The following is a 20,684-nucleotide window of genomic DNA, read 5'->3' as shown; positions in this document are numbered from 1 at the left end:
TTTTTTATTTAGGTTATCCTGGCATTGCCGAAGTTGTGCATTGGTTTTTTTTAAACTATATAGGCTTGCGCTTGACATGCATTGTTTGATTATGCAGTCTAAGGTGGAGCGCGCCTGCCTAGAAGGTGCCTATTCCCCTACATGTCAGAAATACTCTAACACCCGTATTCACAATCGTTACTATGAGGTCTCATAGTGCGCTCGAACGCACAGAGTGGGTTCCACCAATCAGATGACTGTGTCACGTCAATTTACAATGATCTGATTGGTGGAACCTACACTATGCGTTCAAGCGCACTGTGAGACCCCATAGTAATGATTGTGAATACGGCCGTAAACATCCCCTGGCCACGGGTCGTGTGAATAAAGTCATAAGTGATAATGTCAGATCATGGTCTGGCACTCCCGGGCATTGCTCGTTACCGCTAAAATACTTGACAGTAGCTTCAATACAACATAATAGCCCCGTTGACTTTCTCCTCAAGCGCGGGCGCGATGGTGTCCGCGTCGCGACCGTCCGTCATCGCTATGAGGACACACACGTTGTTTATAAAGGCTGCTATACACGCTGTCACCACCAACCTGAAAAGCAATAAAGTATGATTTTAGTACACTGGGAGACATTGAAACCTCCAGCATGGTGGACCGCTGACCTGAAGAAGGAGGCGGGGAGCGGGTGGATGAGGAAGGCGGAGGGCTGTGTTTGGTGATGTGCTCTTGGAAAGGCCTATGACCAGCAATGGACGCATACAGGCTGATGGAATGGAATGGGAGTTTCCTGACGTTCCTTCTGGCTTTCTTCTTCGGCGACATTCATGCATTTTAAATGTTGTATAGAATCAGGCGTTACTTTGCGGAAGTCCATGATATAATACAGGAAACCAAAGCTTACTTTGCTAAAATCCGCTCAAACAGATAAACCTTGAAAGAAGAAAAGAAGATTTGCCTGTTTCAGTGGATTATAGCAAATTAAGCTTTTGGTTCCTTGACAATCATGCAAAAAAGGAAAAGACGACTGCCTAACTGATCTATCAACGCACAACTCAAACTGCTAGACGGATCGGGCTGTTTGGCATACAGATAGCAATTATAACGTAAACATCCACTAAAAACGATTTTTGAAAATTCAACTCCTAAGGTGGTAAAATAAGGGTTTGAAATTTGTGTAGTCCACACGGAATAAGTCGCGGAGATAAGCTAGTGCATTATAAAAAGCAATGACGACGTTGGAGCGCGTTTAGTTAGAAGATACCTATACATATATATCCACTATCGCCTTGCAGGTAGGTGGCTAGATACACTGAGGCTGGAAGAGCAGGTTCAAAGATATTTTTTACCAGGAGCTTATTGCAAAAGAATAAAGAAGCGTTTTTACCAGAAAGACAGCCCAAGATCAGCAGTGGAGTCTGACGACCAGGTATTGGCTAAGTCTTCATCGGACATGACGTTGTGTTGCAGTCGAAGGAAGAACTCCGTCAGCCACACTGACATTGCGCCCATTGTGAATAGTACTGGAAAAAATAAACGCACAGATAAATAAAACGGTAGATAAATAAATGGTTTTGATTTGTTCACAAAATGTTGTTTGTGCTTGCAAAAGTGAGTAAATACAAGTGTAAATTAAAAATTTATAACACCCCTGACAAGTGAAAGTTACAGTGACTAGAAAAGAGCTGGTAACTTACAAACGGCTGAACCGCTTTCTTGGATTATAGCTAAGAACACTCTCGATCGAGCCACCTTTCAAAAATAAAACTAAATTAAAATCGGTTCATTCGTTTAAGAGCTACGATGCCACAGACATATAAACAGATACAACACGTCAAACTTATAACATCCCTCTTTTTGGGTCGGGGGTTAAAAAATGAGATAAATCAATAAAGTTGCTTCAAGTTGCAATTTTTTTTTACAGTCGTACTCCTCATTGCTGAAGGTTGTGACTCCTTGCCATTACTCCTATTATGGTAGGAGTTCTCTTCGGATAATAATGCGGTGGGTTCCCATATGCTTTCGCATACAACTTGACAGAGTACATACGAGTTTTTAATTCTTAGGTTAATTTACAGTTATTATCAGATATTAGTGATGATAACTGGGACCGACGGCTTATCGTACTCTCCGAGACATGGAAGAAACAAAGAGGCCAAATTAGGACCTTCAAAGTCGGTCACCCATCCAGTTACCGACTTGAGTCAACGTTGCTTAAAAATCACAATCGATGGATATGCGTTGTCACAGCTAGGCCACACGTCCCACGTTTGGACTATAGAAAGCTAAATATACTTACTAGTAACACAGTTGCATATGAGCAAGGGTTTCGGCGAGCATCGGTTCCGGGCGGCCGAGCCGAGCGCGGCCAGCACGCACGCGCCGCCGGACGCTGCCAACGCCACTGCCAACTGAGCAGCCGTACCACACCATGACCATCTTCGGGCAGGGTGCGTACCAGCTTTTACTGGAATTAAAAGAAATACAGGAATTAGCTTACTGCAGTACCTAAGGGCAAAAGCGCTTCGATCGACCGACGCGGAGGACTTGAATGCCGGAAATCTTATGGCGCGCATGCTGTCGAGCGAAGACGCCTGGCTAAGATATAGCCAAATGCTGAGGGCTACCATGATGCGAAGGGAGGACAAAGAAAAAGAAGAAAAGAAGAAGATAGAGATTCAGGAGGTCAGCATGATGTAATGCCACGCAGTTCCGTGCTCACCTTGGCAGACATGGGGAGGTTATTTTAGTCCGTGCAAGTCGGACACACCCTGCCAGCAGACAGATGTCCGTAGGGATTTTTTCCTCCCCCGAAGAAAAAAAAAAAAAAAGCTTACTGCAGTGGCAGTTGCAGGGTGGACACTAAGGACGGGTCTCCTTTTAGAATAACAAGGGTTTAGGACATTGATAGTTAACCACGCTGACCAAGTGCAGATAGGCAGACTTCACACACCTTTGAAAATTATGGCAAACTCTCAGGCATGCAGACTTCCTGACTTCTCACGATATTTTCCTTCGCCGTCGGCCGTTCTTCTCTCTGGGCTGGTTTCTGCACTTATACGTGTCCGTCTGTTGTGTGTTCCTTCACCGTTAAAAGAAGTTCCAAAATGTTCCGTGTTCGACATGTCGAAAAAAGCCTTTGAGTTTTTAAAAGGCACTGGATGACTAGTATTTTTTCTAGGAAATATTTTTCGTAGGCAAGATGGCAACTTATTGGGATGACGTATAGTTATTACTTAATAAGGCAAGGGCAATTTTACATAACTAGCCTTTATCGGTCGATGAGGTCTGAGGCCTCTGACTAATAAGATTTCTTTATAAGATAAATTAATACTTACTACTTAAATCATAATGCCTCCATCCATATCCAAAATTTAGCTCCTTATGGCCTTCGAACAGCCCAAAACTTATTCGACCTTCGGATTCTGTGGGATTAGATAGCCTCCTCGCCCTTGCATCAACCCAATGGGTAGTTCCCAACGACGCCACAATCAGCGCGATACATAAACACGACCCGAAGAAAGTCGCGAATATCATCGACCGTTTGAACAAATTGAGCTTCATTTTTCTTTTCACCACTTTCGATCTAATACCAGCTGTCACCGATAGATGGCGTTACGTCACATTTCACACGCGCTAGAGTTTTTGTCGCGTTTTCTAGTCGCATTTACGTGGAATCCATTGTTGCTTTCCATAACAGTGTTTTCTTTCCCATGGTTAACAAAGAAAATCTGAAACAAGAAGAAAACGATGTTGTTTACGATTGCCATAAATGCCAAGGTGTATCATTACATATTATGATTAGTACGTAGTATTTGTTAAAAAAACATGTAAGACTTGGAATGCAACCAGTATTCTTAGCACCATTCTACGTGCTAAGTGCACCATACAAGATCAACCCATTTCCGCCTCACTACTGAGTACGGGTCTCTTCTTAGAATGAGAAGGGTTTAGGCCATAGTCTGCCACGCTGGCCCAATGCGGATTGGCAGACTTCACACACCTTTGAGAACATGGAGAACTCTCAGGCATGCAGGTTTCCTCACGATGTTTTTCTTCACCGTTAAACCAAGTGATATTTAATTGCTTAGAACGCACATAACTGAAAAGTGGTGCGTGCCCGGGATCGAACCCCCGACCTCCGATTAGGAGGCGGACGTTCTAACCACTAGGCTATCACAGCTAAGTGCACCATACTATGTGTATATTATAATTCTTTAAGTTTTATAGTAACAAAAACAAAAAAAAAATTGTTTGTCCAGTTCGATACAATTGTACATACGTTATCAAAAAAAATGTACGTCTTTTCACACTCTCCACAGCTACCTATTTGCACTTTTATGATTGCCTAGTATTACTCTACTACAAGGTCTACAATCTACATGGACTCTAACGTCTAAGTAGTAAAGTCATGGACTCTAGGAGCTAAACTATAGGTAGGACCTACCTAGGTGTTAGATATTGATGCGATCTTAGGGTGAGATCTATAGAGCGCGCTCTGCCTTTGCTTAGACTTAAGACAGAGTTAAAACGAGACAGAGCTATATCTCTCACATAAATCTGTCTCGTTTTAACTCAATCTTAAGTCAGAGCAAAGTCAAAGTGCGCTTTATAGATTTCAGCCTTAGATGTAAGAAGATAATTGGTAGACTGGAAAGGAACCAAGATAAGGGAGTATATTTCATACAAAACCAAAGCGCTGCCCCATCACATTCTCGTGTGAATAGAGCATAAGTTGTCACTTCCTTAAAGAGTATTTAACCCACTTTTATTTACCAAAACAAATAGACATTCGTTTAAGGAAACTTGTATTTAAACGTCAGGAAATAGAAACGAGATAAACCAGCTGCCCATGTAGGGCTTACGCAAGTTTTTCTGATGTAAGTAGTACAGGTCTTTGACATCTTATTAAACGTGTTTTTAACCCCCGACCCAAAAAGAGGGGTGTTATAAGTTTGACGTGTGTATCTGTGTATCTGTGTGTCTGTGTATCTGTGTATCTGTGTATCTGTGTATCTGTGTATCTGTCTGTGGCATCGTAGCGCCTAAACAAGTGAACCGATTCTAATTTACTTTTTTTTGTTTGAAAGGTGGCTTGATCGAGAGTGTTCTTAGCTATAATCTAAAAAAATCGGTTCAGCCGTTTAAGAGTTATCAGCTCTTTTCTAGTTTTCTTGTAGAAAAGAAGGTTAGATAACCGTTAGGTTCATAATATTATGTCAATAGACAAATGTCAAGCTGTCAAGATGGACGTTGCCTAAATACATAATTATTTATTTGAAAATGATGTTTTGGAAAACTCAAATACTTTGGATCGTCGGGGGTGTTATAAATTTTTAATTTACACTTGTTATTGCCATAAATATATGCCATGGGATTAGGAAGTACCTACCTACTTAGTCCTATGTGCTAATATTGATTTCAAAATTTTTTGTGCTAAGTAGAGGCTTATTTTTAACCCCCGACCCAAAAAGAGGGGTGCAGTTATAAGTTTGATGTGTGTATCTGTGTATCTGTCTGTGGCATCGTAGCTCCTAAATGAATGAACCGATTTTAATTTAGTTTCTTTTTGTTTGAAAGGTGGCTTGATCGAGAGTGTTTTTAGCTATAATTCAAGAAAATCGGTTCAGCCGTTTGAAAGTTATCAGCTCTTTTCTAGTTACTGTAACCTTCACTTGTCGGGGGTGTTATAAATTTTTAATTTACACTTGTTGACTGTTTTTTTTACGCTTCTTCACTGTTAACTAAAAATACACGTTTGCCGCAAGAATATCCTAAATCCACCAAACTTCTGCATGACATATTTACCTTGACAAATTCAAACACTATCTTCATCAATGATCCGTTGACATAACAATTAACAAAAGGCATGACCTCCAAGAAATTCATGCGCGACTCGATAAAATGGGAAAAAAACCCGGCCAAGTGCGAGTCAGACTCGCGCACTGAGGGTTCCGTGCTCGGGTATTTTTTCCAACATTTTGCACGATAAATCAAAAACTATTATACATAAAAAAAATAAAAATCTGTTTTAGAATGTACAGGTAAAGCCCTTTCGGGTATCATACGATAGTTGGTCTAGTTATCTTACTTTGAAAATTAAAACACATTTTAATTTTTTTTTTAATGATGTGTACCCACAAATTCGCGGTTTTCAGATTTATTCCTTTACGTGTGAAATACCTACCTATCTGCCAAATTTCATGATTCTAGGTCAACGGGATTACCCTATAGGTTTTCTTGACAGACACGACGGACGAAGTGATCCTATAAGAGTTCCGTTTTTCTTTTTGAGGTACGGAACCCTAAAAAAATAGTTGTCATTCATAGTCGTTAAAATCCGTGACATAGTTCGCGCGGTAGACCATCCTGGACTAGAAATAAAATAATTCGAATTTCGATGAAACCAAACTAGAATCTATAATTTTTTATTCATTAGCACACAGACTATGAAAGCAAGATTTTGCTCGATTGCATAATTTAGCAATTCTACCATGCATTATGCATACCTAATGTAAATGAATAGTCCCAAAGATATATACATACATATGTAGTTTGCCAAGGTCAAGCTCTCAATCAAATAGCATTTTAACTGACTTCTAACCTTCACTCTTGTAACAGTTTCCTTGATGTTCTTACTTAATCATCACCTGCACAAGTCATCCTTTCAGTGCAGTTTATTTTTTCCTTCCTGTTTTTATTAAAATAAAAATAGTTAGCAAACGATCATGCGGGACACCTGATGTTAAGTGATTACGACGGCATATTGTAATCTAATGGAAACACCGCAGCGTAGCAGAGCAGGGAGTTGATCCCACAGTTTTCATGTGTGTAGGTATGTTTGAGTCAATCTTTCATTTCAATACTCAACCACTAATTTATCTTTTTAGACTCCTGATCAATGAGGCTGAACTGTGACATTCGTAACTATTAAATATTTTCGATTTCATCGTCTAAGTAGGTACCTAGTTGATGACTGAAATAAAATCTAGGATTTTGATCGGTCTTATTATTTGTCTTTTATTATAAGTAAACCAATAGCCTTAATATTGATACAAATAGGTCTCAAAGATATCAATTGCAAGGTTGCATTTGAAAGCGCAAGTATTAAATAATAGCTGATGCCCGCGACTTCGTTCACGTGGATATAGGTTTTTGAAAATCCCGTGGGAACTCAAGTAGCCTATGTGTTAATTCAGGATATAACCTATCTCCATTCCAAATTTCAGCCTAATACGTCCAGTAGTTAATGCGTGAAAGAGTAGGTAACAAACATACACACATACACACAAACTTTATTAGTGTGATTATTATCATTATCATAAAGTTTATACATGATCGTTTTGCGCTTGGCTGCGATGTCATCGGATGTTCATTTTAAAACCTACTTGATGTTCAATGTACCTAAGTAGAACTTTTTATGCCATTAGCAAGTAAGAATTTCTCGGCGCCTTGTAGAGTCTCGACATAACTTCATGGAAAAGGTAAACGGGTAGGAAGTGAATTCCACAAATGCAATAGCTAAATACCATGCATTTAAACTATGTGAATGAGATACAGAGAACGCGTGATATTTTTTGCGCAAGAACTTGCATTAAAATGGAAATGTATGCATTGTCATTAGCAGTAACGAAATGGATTCCTGTATCGGTCGACAGTTTTAGTCCACGACTTTAATTTCAAATTATATTAAAAAAAAATGCAGGAAATTCTGAGGTATTCTGTTCTCTTCTATTAGGCTCTTCAATTTTGTCTTGAGTGAGTTTCGGTTCTTGCGGTTACTGGGAAACGCTCATTGAGCGAAAAAAACGCTCACAACGCGTTGTGACTTGTGACAATCGCAGAAACACCACGAACGTAACATACATAATTTTTAGGGTTTCGTACCTCAAAAGGAAAAACGGAACCCTTATAGGATCACTTTGTTGCCTGTCTGTCTGTCTGTCCGTCGTGTCTGTCAAGAAACCTATAGGGTACTTCCCGTTGACCTATACAGGGAGGCCCTACTAAAATACAAATTACTCCTTTCTACAAACTTAGCTTTTAGCATGATTTTTATGTTTCTTTTTTGCCATTACTGTGCGACGCCAGTCGGGGTATTTCGAGGAAATACCTATTTGAAGTCCAATGATTACTTACTTGACTAGTTTGAATATTGCGTGAATTCTTTAATTAGCCTTGTAAAAGTTCACAAAATGTCCCCCACGTAACGGTCAGTTTACGGCGCGTTACGCCCGGCCTCACACACCGACCGTCATGTGTGAGGTATGATGTATGCATAATTACACGCTTTTGAGTTTTGGTAAGTTCATAGTCGTTGTTCAAGGCAGCGGTTAATAAAGTAGATACAATTGAACTAGCATCATAGGCCCAGAATCCCAGGAGCGAAGATGGATGGGGATGTGTTTAACAGACCAATCACGTTACTGATAGATGACGCAAAAAAAAATGGCACGTCATTTAACGATAATCTGATTGGTATATATCTCTTACACATCGATGCCCCATCTCCACACTGTTGTATACAGAGTCTTAAACGATGGACGTCCAGTCTAGTCCTCTACTGACATAGCTCTGTTGAAGAGATTCCCACGTTTTACAACACACGGGCCATTGCCATTTGTGTCTAAAGGCCGAGCACAAAATTAAAAAAAAAAAACATGTGTGTCTCATGCTACGTCTAGAACTATACCACAGGTTTGGAAAGCAGATTATTCTAAGGTCCGTAATTCACTTGTGCTCGCTTGCCCACCTGGCGAGGGGTCTACCTATGCTTTATCTTCCATATAGTCGCCATTCCAGAACCTTACAGTCCAACGTCCATCGCTCCTCCGTGCTGTGCCCCGCCTATTGCCACATCAGCTTCACTAATCATTAAGTTATGTCGGTGATTCATATTATTCTATACATCTTTTAATTTTTGATCACCGCAGCGGGTTGATCTCATCTAACACTGAATGATAGCCACTGAACTCATTTTTTAATCCATTGAAGGTTTTCTACGAAAAATATTTAAATGTAACGCAGTAAAGCAGCAATGTAGAACCAACCAAACTCGATGGCTTCATTCAGCATTAGACACTGAGTTAGATCACGTTGAGATATTCCGATGATGGGTTAGTATCTGCATAATCCACTGAGTGATTTTGAGCTTTCTTATCTGACCAAATACTTAGTTTAATATACTTCTAAGATTGCCAACCTCTGATTGAAGATAGCAATAGTTAATAGAATTCGCGCAGTAATCACTGCTATAGAGAGAAGAGACATGACAAGCATACGCATTACGCATAATTTATATTTAAGTACTTAGATACTAGCTGACGCCCGCGACTTCGTCCGCGTGGATTTAGATTTTTTAAAATCGCGTTGGAACTCTTTGATTTTTCGGGATAAAAAGTAGCGTATGTGTTAATCCGGGGTATAAACTATCTCCGTTCCGAATTTCAGCCAAATCCGTTCAGTAGTTTTTGCGTGAAAGAGTAACAAACATACACACAAACTTTCGCCTTTATAATATTAGTGTGAAGTGTGATTTCATACACATTTGTGCAGTGTGCACTCATATATTCACATCAGCGAATTCTAATTAAATGATTCACACTACATCATACCTACTGGCATTCGTTTCGAAGAATGTAAAGGCGTCTAACCGCTCAGAAAATTAAAGAGTCATCACAACACATATTATAAATGCGAAAATATTTGTTTGCTGGTTTATCCTTCAACCACGTTGCAATAGAGCAACCGATCGTTGTAATTTTTTAACCCCCGACCCAAAAAGAGGGGTGTTATAACTTTGACGTGTGTATCTGTGTATCTGTCTGTGGCATCGTAGCTCCTAAACTAATGAACCGATTTTAATTTAGTTTTTTTTGTTTGAAAGGTGGCTTCATCGAGAGTGTTCTTAGCTATAATCCAAGAAAATCGGTTCAGACGTTTGAAAGTTATCAGCCCTTTTCTAGTTACTGTAACATTCACTTGTCGGGGGTGTTATAAATTTTTAATTTACACTTGTATGGAGTGACAGTAAAGAGTAGGGTTAGAGTAGAGTGACACAGGCTACTTTCATCTCGGAAAATCAAAGAGTTTCCACGAGATTTTTAAAAACCTGAATCCACGCAGACGAAGTCGGCATTAATTAGTTAGTTATAAAGTTTCTTGCAGACGCCTTCGGTAATTACAAAATTATTGGATTGGCAGTAATTTGTTATCAACAGATGAAATTGACGATTCAATAGTGCACGTACCTGGCCTGAATAGAATAGTTAGGTATTTCAGTTTTATTGCAACGTCACATTGTTGTTTGCGGAATGTCGAGATCTTATTTAAATAAGTAATCTCATTTATTTACGCTAGCTTTAGACTGTAGAGCGTAATATCCGGACAAACACACATTTAGATTACAAACACATTACCCGCTATATCGCAATCGAGTACATAATGTTTACAAAATACGAACTAATACGTAGCATCCCAGTACCCACGTAACAACCATGGAACGTGCACGGTTGAGCGCACACTACCACATGACACGTAGATACCTACTTAGTTACAAACATATTCACGTATGTGTGAAGGTCAGATATGTATTCAGAAATGTTTGATGTACTGGAAAATGTGGAAAACTGTACACCAAGACTTTAAAGAATATGTTAAAAAACGTTATGAACTTATGATGACATTTTAATTTGTGCTAAAGACGAACAAACCCATGATGAAACTTTATGTAAAGTTCTGGAAAGAGCTAAACAGTTTAATTTGAAGTTTAATCCAAATAAAATACAGTTAAAATGTCTAGAAGTAAAATATCTAGGATACATTATGTCTGAAAATGGTATGAGACCAGATCCAGAATTAATTGATACAATTCAATCGATAAAAGAGCCTAACAAGTGTAAATAAAAAAATTATAACACCCCCGACAAGTGAAGGTTACAGTAAGAACTAGAAAAGAGCTGATAACTTTCAAACGGCTGAACCGATTTTCTTGGATTATAGCTAAGAACACTCTCGATCAAGCCACTTTTCAAACAAAAAAAAAAAACGAAATTAAAATCGGTTCATTAGTTTAGGAGCTACGATGCCACAGACAGATACACAGATACACACGTCAAACTTATAACACCCCTCTTTTTGGGTCGGGGGTTAAAAATAAAGTTGAATTACAGCGTATATTAGGCATGGTCGAGTTTTTGCCAATTTATTCCCAATATATCAGAAATAACTTCTTTTTTAAGAAAACTGATATATGATCCGTACTACTGAGAAGTTATTTGTTTAGACTTTCTCTAGCCCACGGATTTGACCGCATACTTACGAGTACTTAGTTATTATTAATGGCAAAGAGGTAAGGCATCTGAGAGATCTAGTATACTCTTTACTGTCACTCCATACAAGTGTAAATAAAAAAATTATAACACCCCCGACAAGTGAAGGTTACAGTAAGAACTAGAAAAGAGCTGATAACTTTCAAACGGCTGAACCGATTTTCTTGGATTATAGCTAAGAACACTCTCGATCAAGCCACTTTTCAAACAAAAAAAAAAAAAACGAAATTAAAATCGGTTCATTAGTTTAGGAGCTACGATGCCACAGACAGATACACAGATACACACGTCAAACTTATAACACCCCTCTTTTTGGGTCGGGGGTTAAAAATAAAGTTGAATTACAGCGTATATTAGGCATGGTCGAGTTTTTGCCAATTTATTCCCAATATATCAGAAATAACTTCTTTTTTAAGAAAACTGATATATGATCCGTACTACTGAGAAGTTATTTGTTTAGACTTTCTCTAGCCCACGGATTTGACCGCATACTTACGAGTACTTAGTTATTATTAATGGCAAAGAGGTAAGGCATCTGAGAGATCTAGTATACTTAGGTCGAGATTCGAGTGTAATAACTCCTACATAATGTACAGTACTACCATACTGGTGACGCAGTGAGAGCAAAACTGAAAGTGTTGTGGGAAATCAGAGAAATTTTGAAAGATCAGAGAAGCAGTTTTAACTAACTTAACCTGTAACCATGAAAATTTGTGGGCATTATTAGACGATAGGTTCTGCATCAATCATGAAAGGTGAAAGATAGGCCCTAATTAACCCCTAAGGGTGGAAAGTTAAAACTAATGTTTCTACAAAATAACGCTACATGGGACCAAGGTTTTAAATTTTTTTTCGTTTTTAGTTTGGTCTTTTGGTGGTTATTTTATTACAAATATCCGTTTTTGAAAATTCAAAATTTTTTGGCGATAACTCAAAAACGACATCTGCAGTAATAGGAAGGAGGTTTTTAACCGACTTCCAAAAAAGAAGGAGGTTCTCAATTCGTCGGAATCTTTTTTTTTTAATGCATGTTTTAGAAATAGGATGGCAGTACGGCGATGGTACTGTTATGCCGTTTGCGATATGTTAAACTAAAACAACGTAGAAAAATATATGCAAAATAGTACAATAGGAAACCATCAATAAAGATTCTGTAAACTGTTAAAAATTATATGTGCCAACAAAAGCAAACGCAACACCAGGTTAATGCTAACAATAACCGTTAACTCGCATCGTAAAACATTATGGCTTGGAGAAGCATTACATTCAGTTATTACTGGCAATATTCACCTAAACGTTCTTACGGACATTTACCGGGTAATTGCGCAATATAATCGCAATCATAATACTACCAAATGATGCGATCAATTCGATAATCACAATCTTTGAGAGACTGATTCTGAACAAAATTGGTTGGTAAACTACTTTGTACTAGTAAGTAAACAAGTGTAAATTAAAAATTTGACAAGTGAAGGTTACAGTAACTAGAAAAGAGCTGATAACTTTCAAACGATTATAGCTAAGAACACTCTCGATCAAGCCATCTTTCAAACAAAAAAAAAACCTAAATTAAAATCGGCTCATTAGTTTAGGAGCTACGGTGTCACAGACAGATACACACGTCAAACTTATAACACCCCTCCCTTTGGGTCGGGGGTTAAAAAAAGAAATACCACAAGGCAACAATGTATTACCTAAGTAAGTTGTTACTTGTTACTTACATTCAGAGTCTATAAATCACTACGTTTTACTACGTACAAGTACACGGCCACGGCCATTGATTTAGTGATTTACTTCATATGTAGGTAACGGAGCTAAGCAGAAACAAACGAACGGTGTAAAATTGAACAGTACCGATAATTGCTAACTGTTACCTAACCGTAAACCTATGGATCATAATTGTAATTGATGGCAGAATGCGGTGATCATGGAAGATGTCTACCTATACCTAAAAAACCATTTATTTATTCATGGTCCTGAGGTCATGGGACGTTTTAGAGTTTGTTGTGGGCTTCTCCTTAGATCTAACTCTTAGTGGGGTGATCTAACTCAATGATTAACACTGAATGACAGCGACCAAGCTCATTTGACATAAGTTGGTTCTACATTGCTACTTCACTGAGTGATATTAAAAACATTTTTTGTAGAAAACTTTAAGGGACGAAAAATAAATGTATAATGGGCTCGGTGACTATCACTCAGCGTATCACCCAGCTGGACACTTTTGGGTCTTTAGAACCCAACGAATTACAACCAACTGAAGAACTACAATAATTTTTTTATGAACGATTCGCTTATTTTTGGTCAACGCAAAGGTATCTATACAACCTTCTTCTTATTTTGTGTAATGGCTTATAGTGCCACACCAGCACAATGCACTTCGCCAATGTCACGTAGAATGTGAGAGCCACAGATGGAGGGGACAGTTTAAAAATGGCGATACAAGATTCAAGATTACATTTTGCAATAAAAGGATTTTAGTCATCTTCAAATGCATTGCATAAAGGTTGAATATGACTTAAGTCGTTTGAATCGTCGTCTAAAGAAGCCTCTATCTTGATTATGAAGTCCAATATAAGTAAGTGTACCTACAGCTTATTAAGACAGCTCAAAAAACGGTGCGGGTTTTGCTTAGATTAAAGGTGTTTAGGGTTGTAGGTGGGTGACAGCAACTTTGAATTCCTTGATGTTTAGGTCAACTGTTACTTTCCCACCCTTTTCCAACCACCCACACCCTCACCCACAAGTGACTATTACCTACTTATATTTATTATTCAACAATTTCTATGTCATCATAACCAAAAGTAGCTATCATATTATTATTTATCTATCAATGACATTCATCTTTTACAATCACAATTTTGTAATAGTTGTTCAGAGTTCAGACATCTCGAAACAAACTGGTTTGATTTAAATATTGCAAATGACTAAGTAGATTTTTTTAATACTCGATAGAATTGTCTCATCCATTAGTATACCTATAGTTCACGACAGGTTGAGACGGCAATCGGGGTATGAGGCGGGGGGGACGCCCTGCACACCCACACATGCTGGCTGTGCGGGTGTTTGGGGCGTCCCCACCCTGATTACCATGTCGACCTGCCGCGTGCTATGCCAATGTCAAAGCCATGAGTTGGCATTGACTGACATTTTAACACTTCAGAACATGTTCTTTTTCCATAACCCTACAGGTTCTGAAAACTGAAACGCAGACATATATAGAAAGCAAAAACCCTTTTCTGAATAAAACAGTCCTATTTGTAGACATCCCTCCAGAGTCGAGACCAATGGCGAAAGATGTTCTTCTTTTTCTTCATAAGAAAAACGTTTCCTGGGGAAACTAATAGGACTTCGGAAAGAAAATAACTATGCAATCATTTACGGATAGTCGTAAATTCCCACAAGACTTAATTAATTTTCAATTAGAAATGGCTCAGAACCTTCTGATACGAGAGTCTCTTGAGAATCCGAAATCGAATCGGACGACAACGTTAAACTAGACATAGCAATTAATTATATGTAAAACAGTTGCAAAGTCCCATTAGATTTTACAGAAAAGGCTAAGGACTCGACTTAAGGTCTTCTGGGAAATTGAACAGGACTGCGGGAAAGTGAAATCATACAAGCACATCTGTTACCAATAAATATGCACAAGGCATGCCAATGGCTCCAGCCATTGTATTCTGTCGTACATCGCGCAAAAAATATAAATCGCAAAGTCACATAAGATTTAAGAGAAAGGGCTCAGAATCTTCCTACACGAGAATCGCTTGGGAATCCAAGCTGAAACCCCGGACGATAAATTATATCATTAGACATTGGTTAGATGGTCAGTTGATGGGTAGTTGGTATTTAAATACTCGCAAAGTGCCATTAGACTTTACAGAAAAGGCTAAGGATCGACTTAAAGTTTCCTGGGAAGTTGAACAAGAGTGCGGGAAAGTGAAGTTATGTACAAGCATCGTTACCAATTAATATGCATAAGGCATGCCATGCCTCCAGCCATTGTATTCTATCGTACATCGCGCAAAAGAAATCATAATATAAATTGCGACGGGCGAAAATTGGACTTTCGAATCTAATAGAAGCGTGGCGATCACTACAATTGCCCGAAACGCCAAAACGTCGAAATTAACTTCGAGTTTTCTCCTCACGTAATTTCCATGAGATTGCTGAGGTCAGAGTGGTTAAGAGGGGTCTCTCCGTCACTCGGTCCATACAAACGTAGTTCGTCTCTCATTGGAATACTAACCAATCATACTCAATGGAATTTTGCAGAAACGTTCCAGGAACTAATATCTATGCCTGTGGTTTTCCAGATTTCCGTTAAAATATTCGGTTTCAAAGTTACGCGATCTTAAAAATTCACATACAAATCTTTGAGCCACTGTAATTTTAAAACTACATATATTTTTAGAAAAATCTAAAACACCACAGGCACAGACATTAGTTTCTAAAATATGTCTGCAAAATTTTATGGACTTTGGTTGCTTAATATTCAAATGAAATCGGGACTACGATTGTATGGAGTAGGTAAGTGACGGAGAGAGCCCTGTTAACGAGGTGATTTAGTAATTTTCACTTCTAACTGCGGCAGTTGCATTTGTAGCTATTTGAAAAATGTTTTAGTATTACGTCATGTTTAGCTAATATGCCGTAGTTTTATAGACTACTAATATTATAAATGCGAAAGTGTGTCTGTCTGTCTGTCTCCTACCTTTTCACGGCCCAACAGCTTAACCGATTCTGACGAAATTTGGCACAGAGTTAGCTTATATCCCGGGGACGGAGAGATAGGCAACTTATTATTCCGGAAAACCAAAGAGTTCCCACGGGATTTCTAAAGACTCATCTGCTCAAACGATTTGTACGAAATTTGGTACCGAGGTAGCTTGAGTCCATGTTATTGACATAGGCAACTTTTTGTCCCGGAAAACCAAACAGTTCCCACGCGATCTTCAAGAACCTACATCCACGCGGACGAAGTCGCGGGCATCCTTTAGTTCCCTATAAGTAAATGTTTGGGATCGCTAATAATCTTCCTGTGATATTTGCGAAAACTTTGACAAGGGATCAACTATTTATCAAGAAAGATATACAAATAGAATATGTAGATATAATCAATGGCAGATTCAACCAATCAATCGATTAAGTACTTAGGTCTATGGAAAGTAGGTAAATGCTTTACTGGCTTCAAAACCTTTCTATGTGTTAGAAAATATTTGGAACGAAATGTTACAAATGTGGTCACGGCTTAAAGAATCCAAGATGTTTAACAACCAGTTTATAAATAAAGACACTTTCGAGGAGCGTGAAGAAACAAGTTATGCACGGCGATAAGCCGAGGCGAACCATTGTTATGGTGACTTTGGGTCAGTATTCTACTTAGCAATTTTATAAGACGCTATAGAAATTTTCCTATGGCTTATAGCGTTTCTAACACAAACAATTTTGAAGTTACAGAGATTGAAACTGATTTCTTCTCAAATAATCAGCCTACTGATTCGCTAACTCAATGTCTCTTACACTAAAATATAGCCTAGATACACTAGATAGTCATAGAGCTCATTTGACATTTATTTTTAATCCATTGAAGGTTTTCTACGAAAAATTAGTTTGGTAGTCACACAGTGAAGCAGCAATAGAGACCCAACCAATGTCTTAACGAATCATCTGGCAGGTCAGGAATAATTATTATTATAATTGTCTCCCCTACAGATAACTATACCAGGGTATCATATGAAAGGGCTTTACCTGTACATTCCACAACTCAAAATTTAAAAAAACCCCCATACAAAAACCTCCATAAGAAAATTAGAAAAGAGCTGATAACTTTCAAACGGCTGAACCGATTTTCTTTAATTATAGCTAAGAACACTCTCGATCAAGCAACCTTTCAAACACAAAAAACTAAATTATAATCGGTGCATTCGTTTAGGAGCTACGATGCCACAGACAGATACACAGATACACACGTCAAACTTATACCACCCCTCTTTTTGGGTCGGGGATTAAAAACAGATTTTTATTTATTTTTATGCATAATAGTTTTTGATTTATCGTGCAAATTGTCGGAAAAAAATACCCGAGTACGAAACCCTCGGTGCGCGAGTCCGACTCGCACTTGACCGGTTTTTAACTACATGAAACGATAGTTGTTAATGAATCATACAACTATACTTCCGTGATATAATGAGGGAACTTTGTCCAAAACTACTGAACTGATATAACTAACAATGCAGCGTAGAACAAAGACTGTAAGGCTATTATGAAACTGAATTCAATGAAACACGAGTTTTGGATAATAAAAACCGATGGTTTGATCTTGAATGGTGTAATGGTATTGAAATAGTGTTTGTAAGAATTTCGTATAACGTTTTGGCAATCGAGACTAATCTTTCATGCAAGTGTTTGTACATATCAGTTCCTAGAATAAGTTTGTAAGTCTTTGTAACTTTGTCATCATCATCACTGACTTTATTTATTAACAGATTTTATTTATTTTTACGTATAATAGTTTTAATTTATCGTGCAAAATGTCGGAAAAATTACCCGAGTACGGAACCCTCGGTGCGCGAGTCTGACTCGCACTTGGCCGGTTTTTTACAATACAGGTAACTATTATACTAATTGTGTTCACCAGCGCACTGCGATTTACTTGATGTCTCCTGCCCATTACAATAAAATTGGGGTTCCTCATTCCAGCAGTTGAGGACCCTAATGTTCATTAGTCTTTCAAGCTATGTGCCCAGCCTATTCCCACTTCAGCTTGTTCAGACTAGTTGTCTAGTAGCCAGGGTTTTCTGTGTATCTTATTACGTCTGCATCCGATTTGATCTACATAGTATAAAAAAGTCGCGGATTTTAATGCTGTTTTCATCAATAGTTAGTTAGCATCACAAACAAAGAGCTCTGACCTTGAATTAGCACAATTGAAGATTTAACAATAATTTATTTGATGGTACAAAGTGAGCCATGACAGTGGCAATATCAATGCTGCCACGCGATTTTTTCATCAGTCATTCTGGCATCTATTCATTACTAGCCGATTGCCCGCGACTTCGTTCGCGTGGACGTAGTTTTCTAAAAATCACGTGGGAACTCTTTAATTTTCCGGGATAAAAAGTAGGCTATGTGCTAATCCAGAGTATAATCTATCTCCGTTCTTTTCAGCCCAATCCGTCCAGTAGTTTTAGCGTGAAGGAGTAACAAACATACACACACACACACACATACTTTCGCCTTTATAATATTAGTGTGAAGTGTGATTTATATTTTATCGGAACATAAAATTGTTGGTATGCTAGTCAATGGTCAGGTGAATATTAGGTATAGGTACATACATAGTTGTTATGGTTATGGATCTCAGAACATAATGAGTACAATCAAGCAATTAATTTGAGATGATAATTTTAAACATGTTTTATTTAAAACTCGCTCAAGAGCAATTTCACTCATCACTTTCTAAGATTAGGTGACTAATTTTAATAAACAAACACTGCTTAAATATATAAGTAATTAGTTACATGAACTAGCAAATGCCATCCTCAGTTTAATATTATAATATAAGCCTCAATAGCTCAACGGTTATAGGAGCGGACTGAAATCCGAAAGGTAGGTGGTTCAAACCCCACCCGTTGCACTATTGTCGTACCCACTCCTAGCACAAGCTTAACGCTTAGTTGGAGGGGAAAGGGGAATGTTAGTCACGATTAAAAATGGCTAATATTCATTTAAAAAAAAAAAAAATATTAAGTGAGTAGGTAAATCTACAACTTAATAAGTCACCAAATAAGTAAAAGTCGCTCAGCGCTCTATTGGGTATCTTTTTGGATATTTATTCTTGGTTGGGTATCTCTTCGCTTAGCAAGCTGAAGTGGCAGTGGGTAGATCATGTCTGTCGCAAGACCGACGGTGGATGGGGCATAGGTGTTCTGGAGTAGAGAGCACATACCAGTTAAGGCAGTTAAGTTGACTGCTTTAACTGGTATGTTAAGGCAGTCAACCTAACTGCTTTAGGAAGACCTCAAGCCCACTGACATGTAGAAGGCGGCAGAAAGTGGGTGGATGAGGATGGTGGAGGATTGTTTGGTAGCATTTTTCAGATTCTTCAAAAGGCCTATCGTCAGTGAAGTTCTAACAGCCCGTAAGTCATTTTTGAGAGGTTTTAACATTCGCCATTCGATGAAGATAGTTCACCAGCTTTCATTTGAGCAATCAGACTCATATTAATGTCTTTTATTTCATAATAACTTCATTAAATTTTTTTTTTTTCAAATTATAACATCAAGGGTTATTAATGAGTATTTTATGGTTTTATTACTGTCCTGTACAGTAGACTTTTTTGACTTACACAGTGTTAGAACTTCACTGATGCTATGTCCCAAAAAGAACCCTTACAGGTTTGATGCATTACATTGGATTGAATTGGAACTTAAATGAATGTAAACAAAGTTGTGGGCAAAATCTAGTAAGTAAATTATAGTTCTTTTAATACCTACTACATAATTATTTTCCTAATTGGTCTATATTTGTACCATAATGTTATCTTTTTAATGGGCAGTTGCGAGTAGAGACTTGTGAGAGAGTGCACCAATGGAGCAATAAAGACATTGTCTCGCTTTGAGAGATTTACACACGAGATTTTTCTATTTTGTAAATAAAGCTGCATTTAAATGATTGAATTGTGAATAATCATCAAGTAGCTAACACATAATATTATTATGAAAGGGGATCACGTGCGCATTCTCAATCGGCTTTATTTTATATGCTGTGTAGATTTGTCTTAAATCATCAAAAATATATGAAAAAATAGAAAAAATACCTACCATTCTCCCCCTTATTAAAATCTAAAATATTTATACGATTGACAGAGGTTTAGGTATGGTTAGGTACTTAAATATTATTATAGAAAAATAAAATGATCCAATTTTGTCAAAATCAGCGTAAGTTCCTTGCAAACAAACTTATTTAATACAGTACCAAATAACAGGTTTTTTCTTAAGGTAATCCAATAATTTTAGCAAACAACTAAGTAATTATATAAATCTTTTAAGTACGGAACCTGCGGTACGCAAGTTTCTCTCACTTCAATGATACGCGGCACTACAACCTAACTTTTGTTTGAGTTGAGATTGATGTAAAATCCATTTATTTACAAAACAAGTGGCAAAAAGTAGATAACCTTCCTACTCACCTGTTAATTTAAGCTCCGATTTAAGTTAAAAGTGAGGTGACACGGCCTTGTTTTAAACTTCGAACAGGATGTAGAAAACTTATTTTCTTTTCATTCACTCCACTGTCTTCAATTTACATCGATTAATTGAAAAACATGAACGGTTTCGGTTTTGTAATTAAATATTTTTC

General features: G+C 37.9%; 1 protein-coding gene across 1 annotated transcript; it reads right to left on the bottom strand.

The window, feature by feature from the left end:
- Window positions 1-253: 253 nt before the first annotated feature.
- Window positions 254-20,653, bottom strand: LOC123877683. Its single transcript, XM_045924537.1, has 5 exons — window positions 20,515-20,653; window positions 3,327-3,719; window positions 2,288-2,455; window positions 1,376-1,511; window positions 254-582 (listed from the first exon to the last, which is right to left on the bottom strand). Exons 2-5 carry the CDS (start codon window positions 3,550-3,552, stop codon window positions 447-449), a joined length of 666 nt encoding a protein of 221 aa, XP_045780493.1. The 5' UTR covers window positions 3,553-3,719; window positions 20,515-20,653; the 3' UTR covers window positions 254-446.
- Window positions 20,654-20,684: the final 31 nt, after the last annotated feature.

This window comes from Maniola jurtina, chromosome 24 (genome assembly GCF_905333055.1).
Source record: "Maniola jurtina chromosome 24, ilManJurt1.1, whole genome shotgun sequence".
Taxonomy (NCBI): domain Eukaryota; kingdom Metazoa; phylum Arthropoda; class Insecta; order Lepidoptera; family Nymphalidae; genus Maniola; species Maniola jurtina.
The sequence above is the reverse complement of the archived record's forward strand: the minus strand, read 5'-3'. Positions and strand labels throughout refer to the sequence as shown.

Coding starts and splice junctions, on each gene's coding strand:
- LOC123877683 (XM_045924537.1), bottom strand. CDS start 3,552: ATGAAGCTCAATTTGTTCAAACGGTCGATGATATTCGCGACTTTCTTC. Junction 1,512..2,287: donor CATATGCAACTGTGTTACTA/GTAAGTATATTT, acceptor TATTTTTTCCAG/TACTATTCACAATGGGCGCA. Junction 583..1,375: donor GATCTTGGGCTGTCTTTCTG/GTAAAAACGCTT, acceptor ATTGCTTTTCAG/GTTGGTGGTGACAGCGTGTA.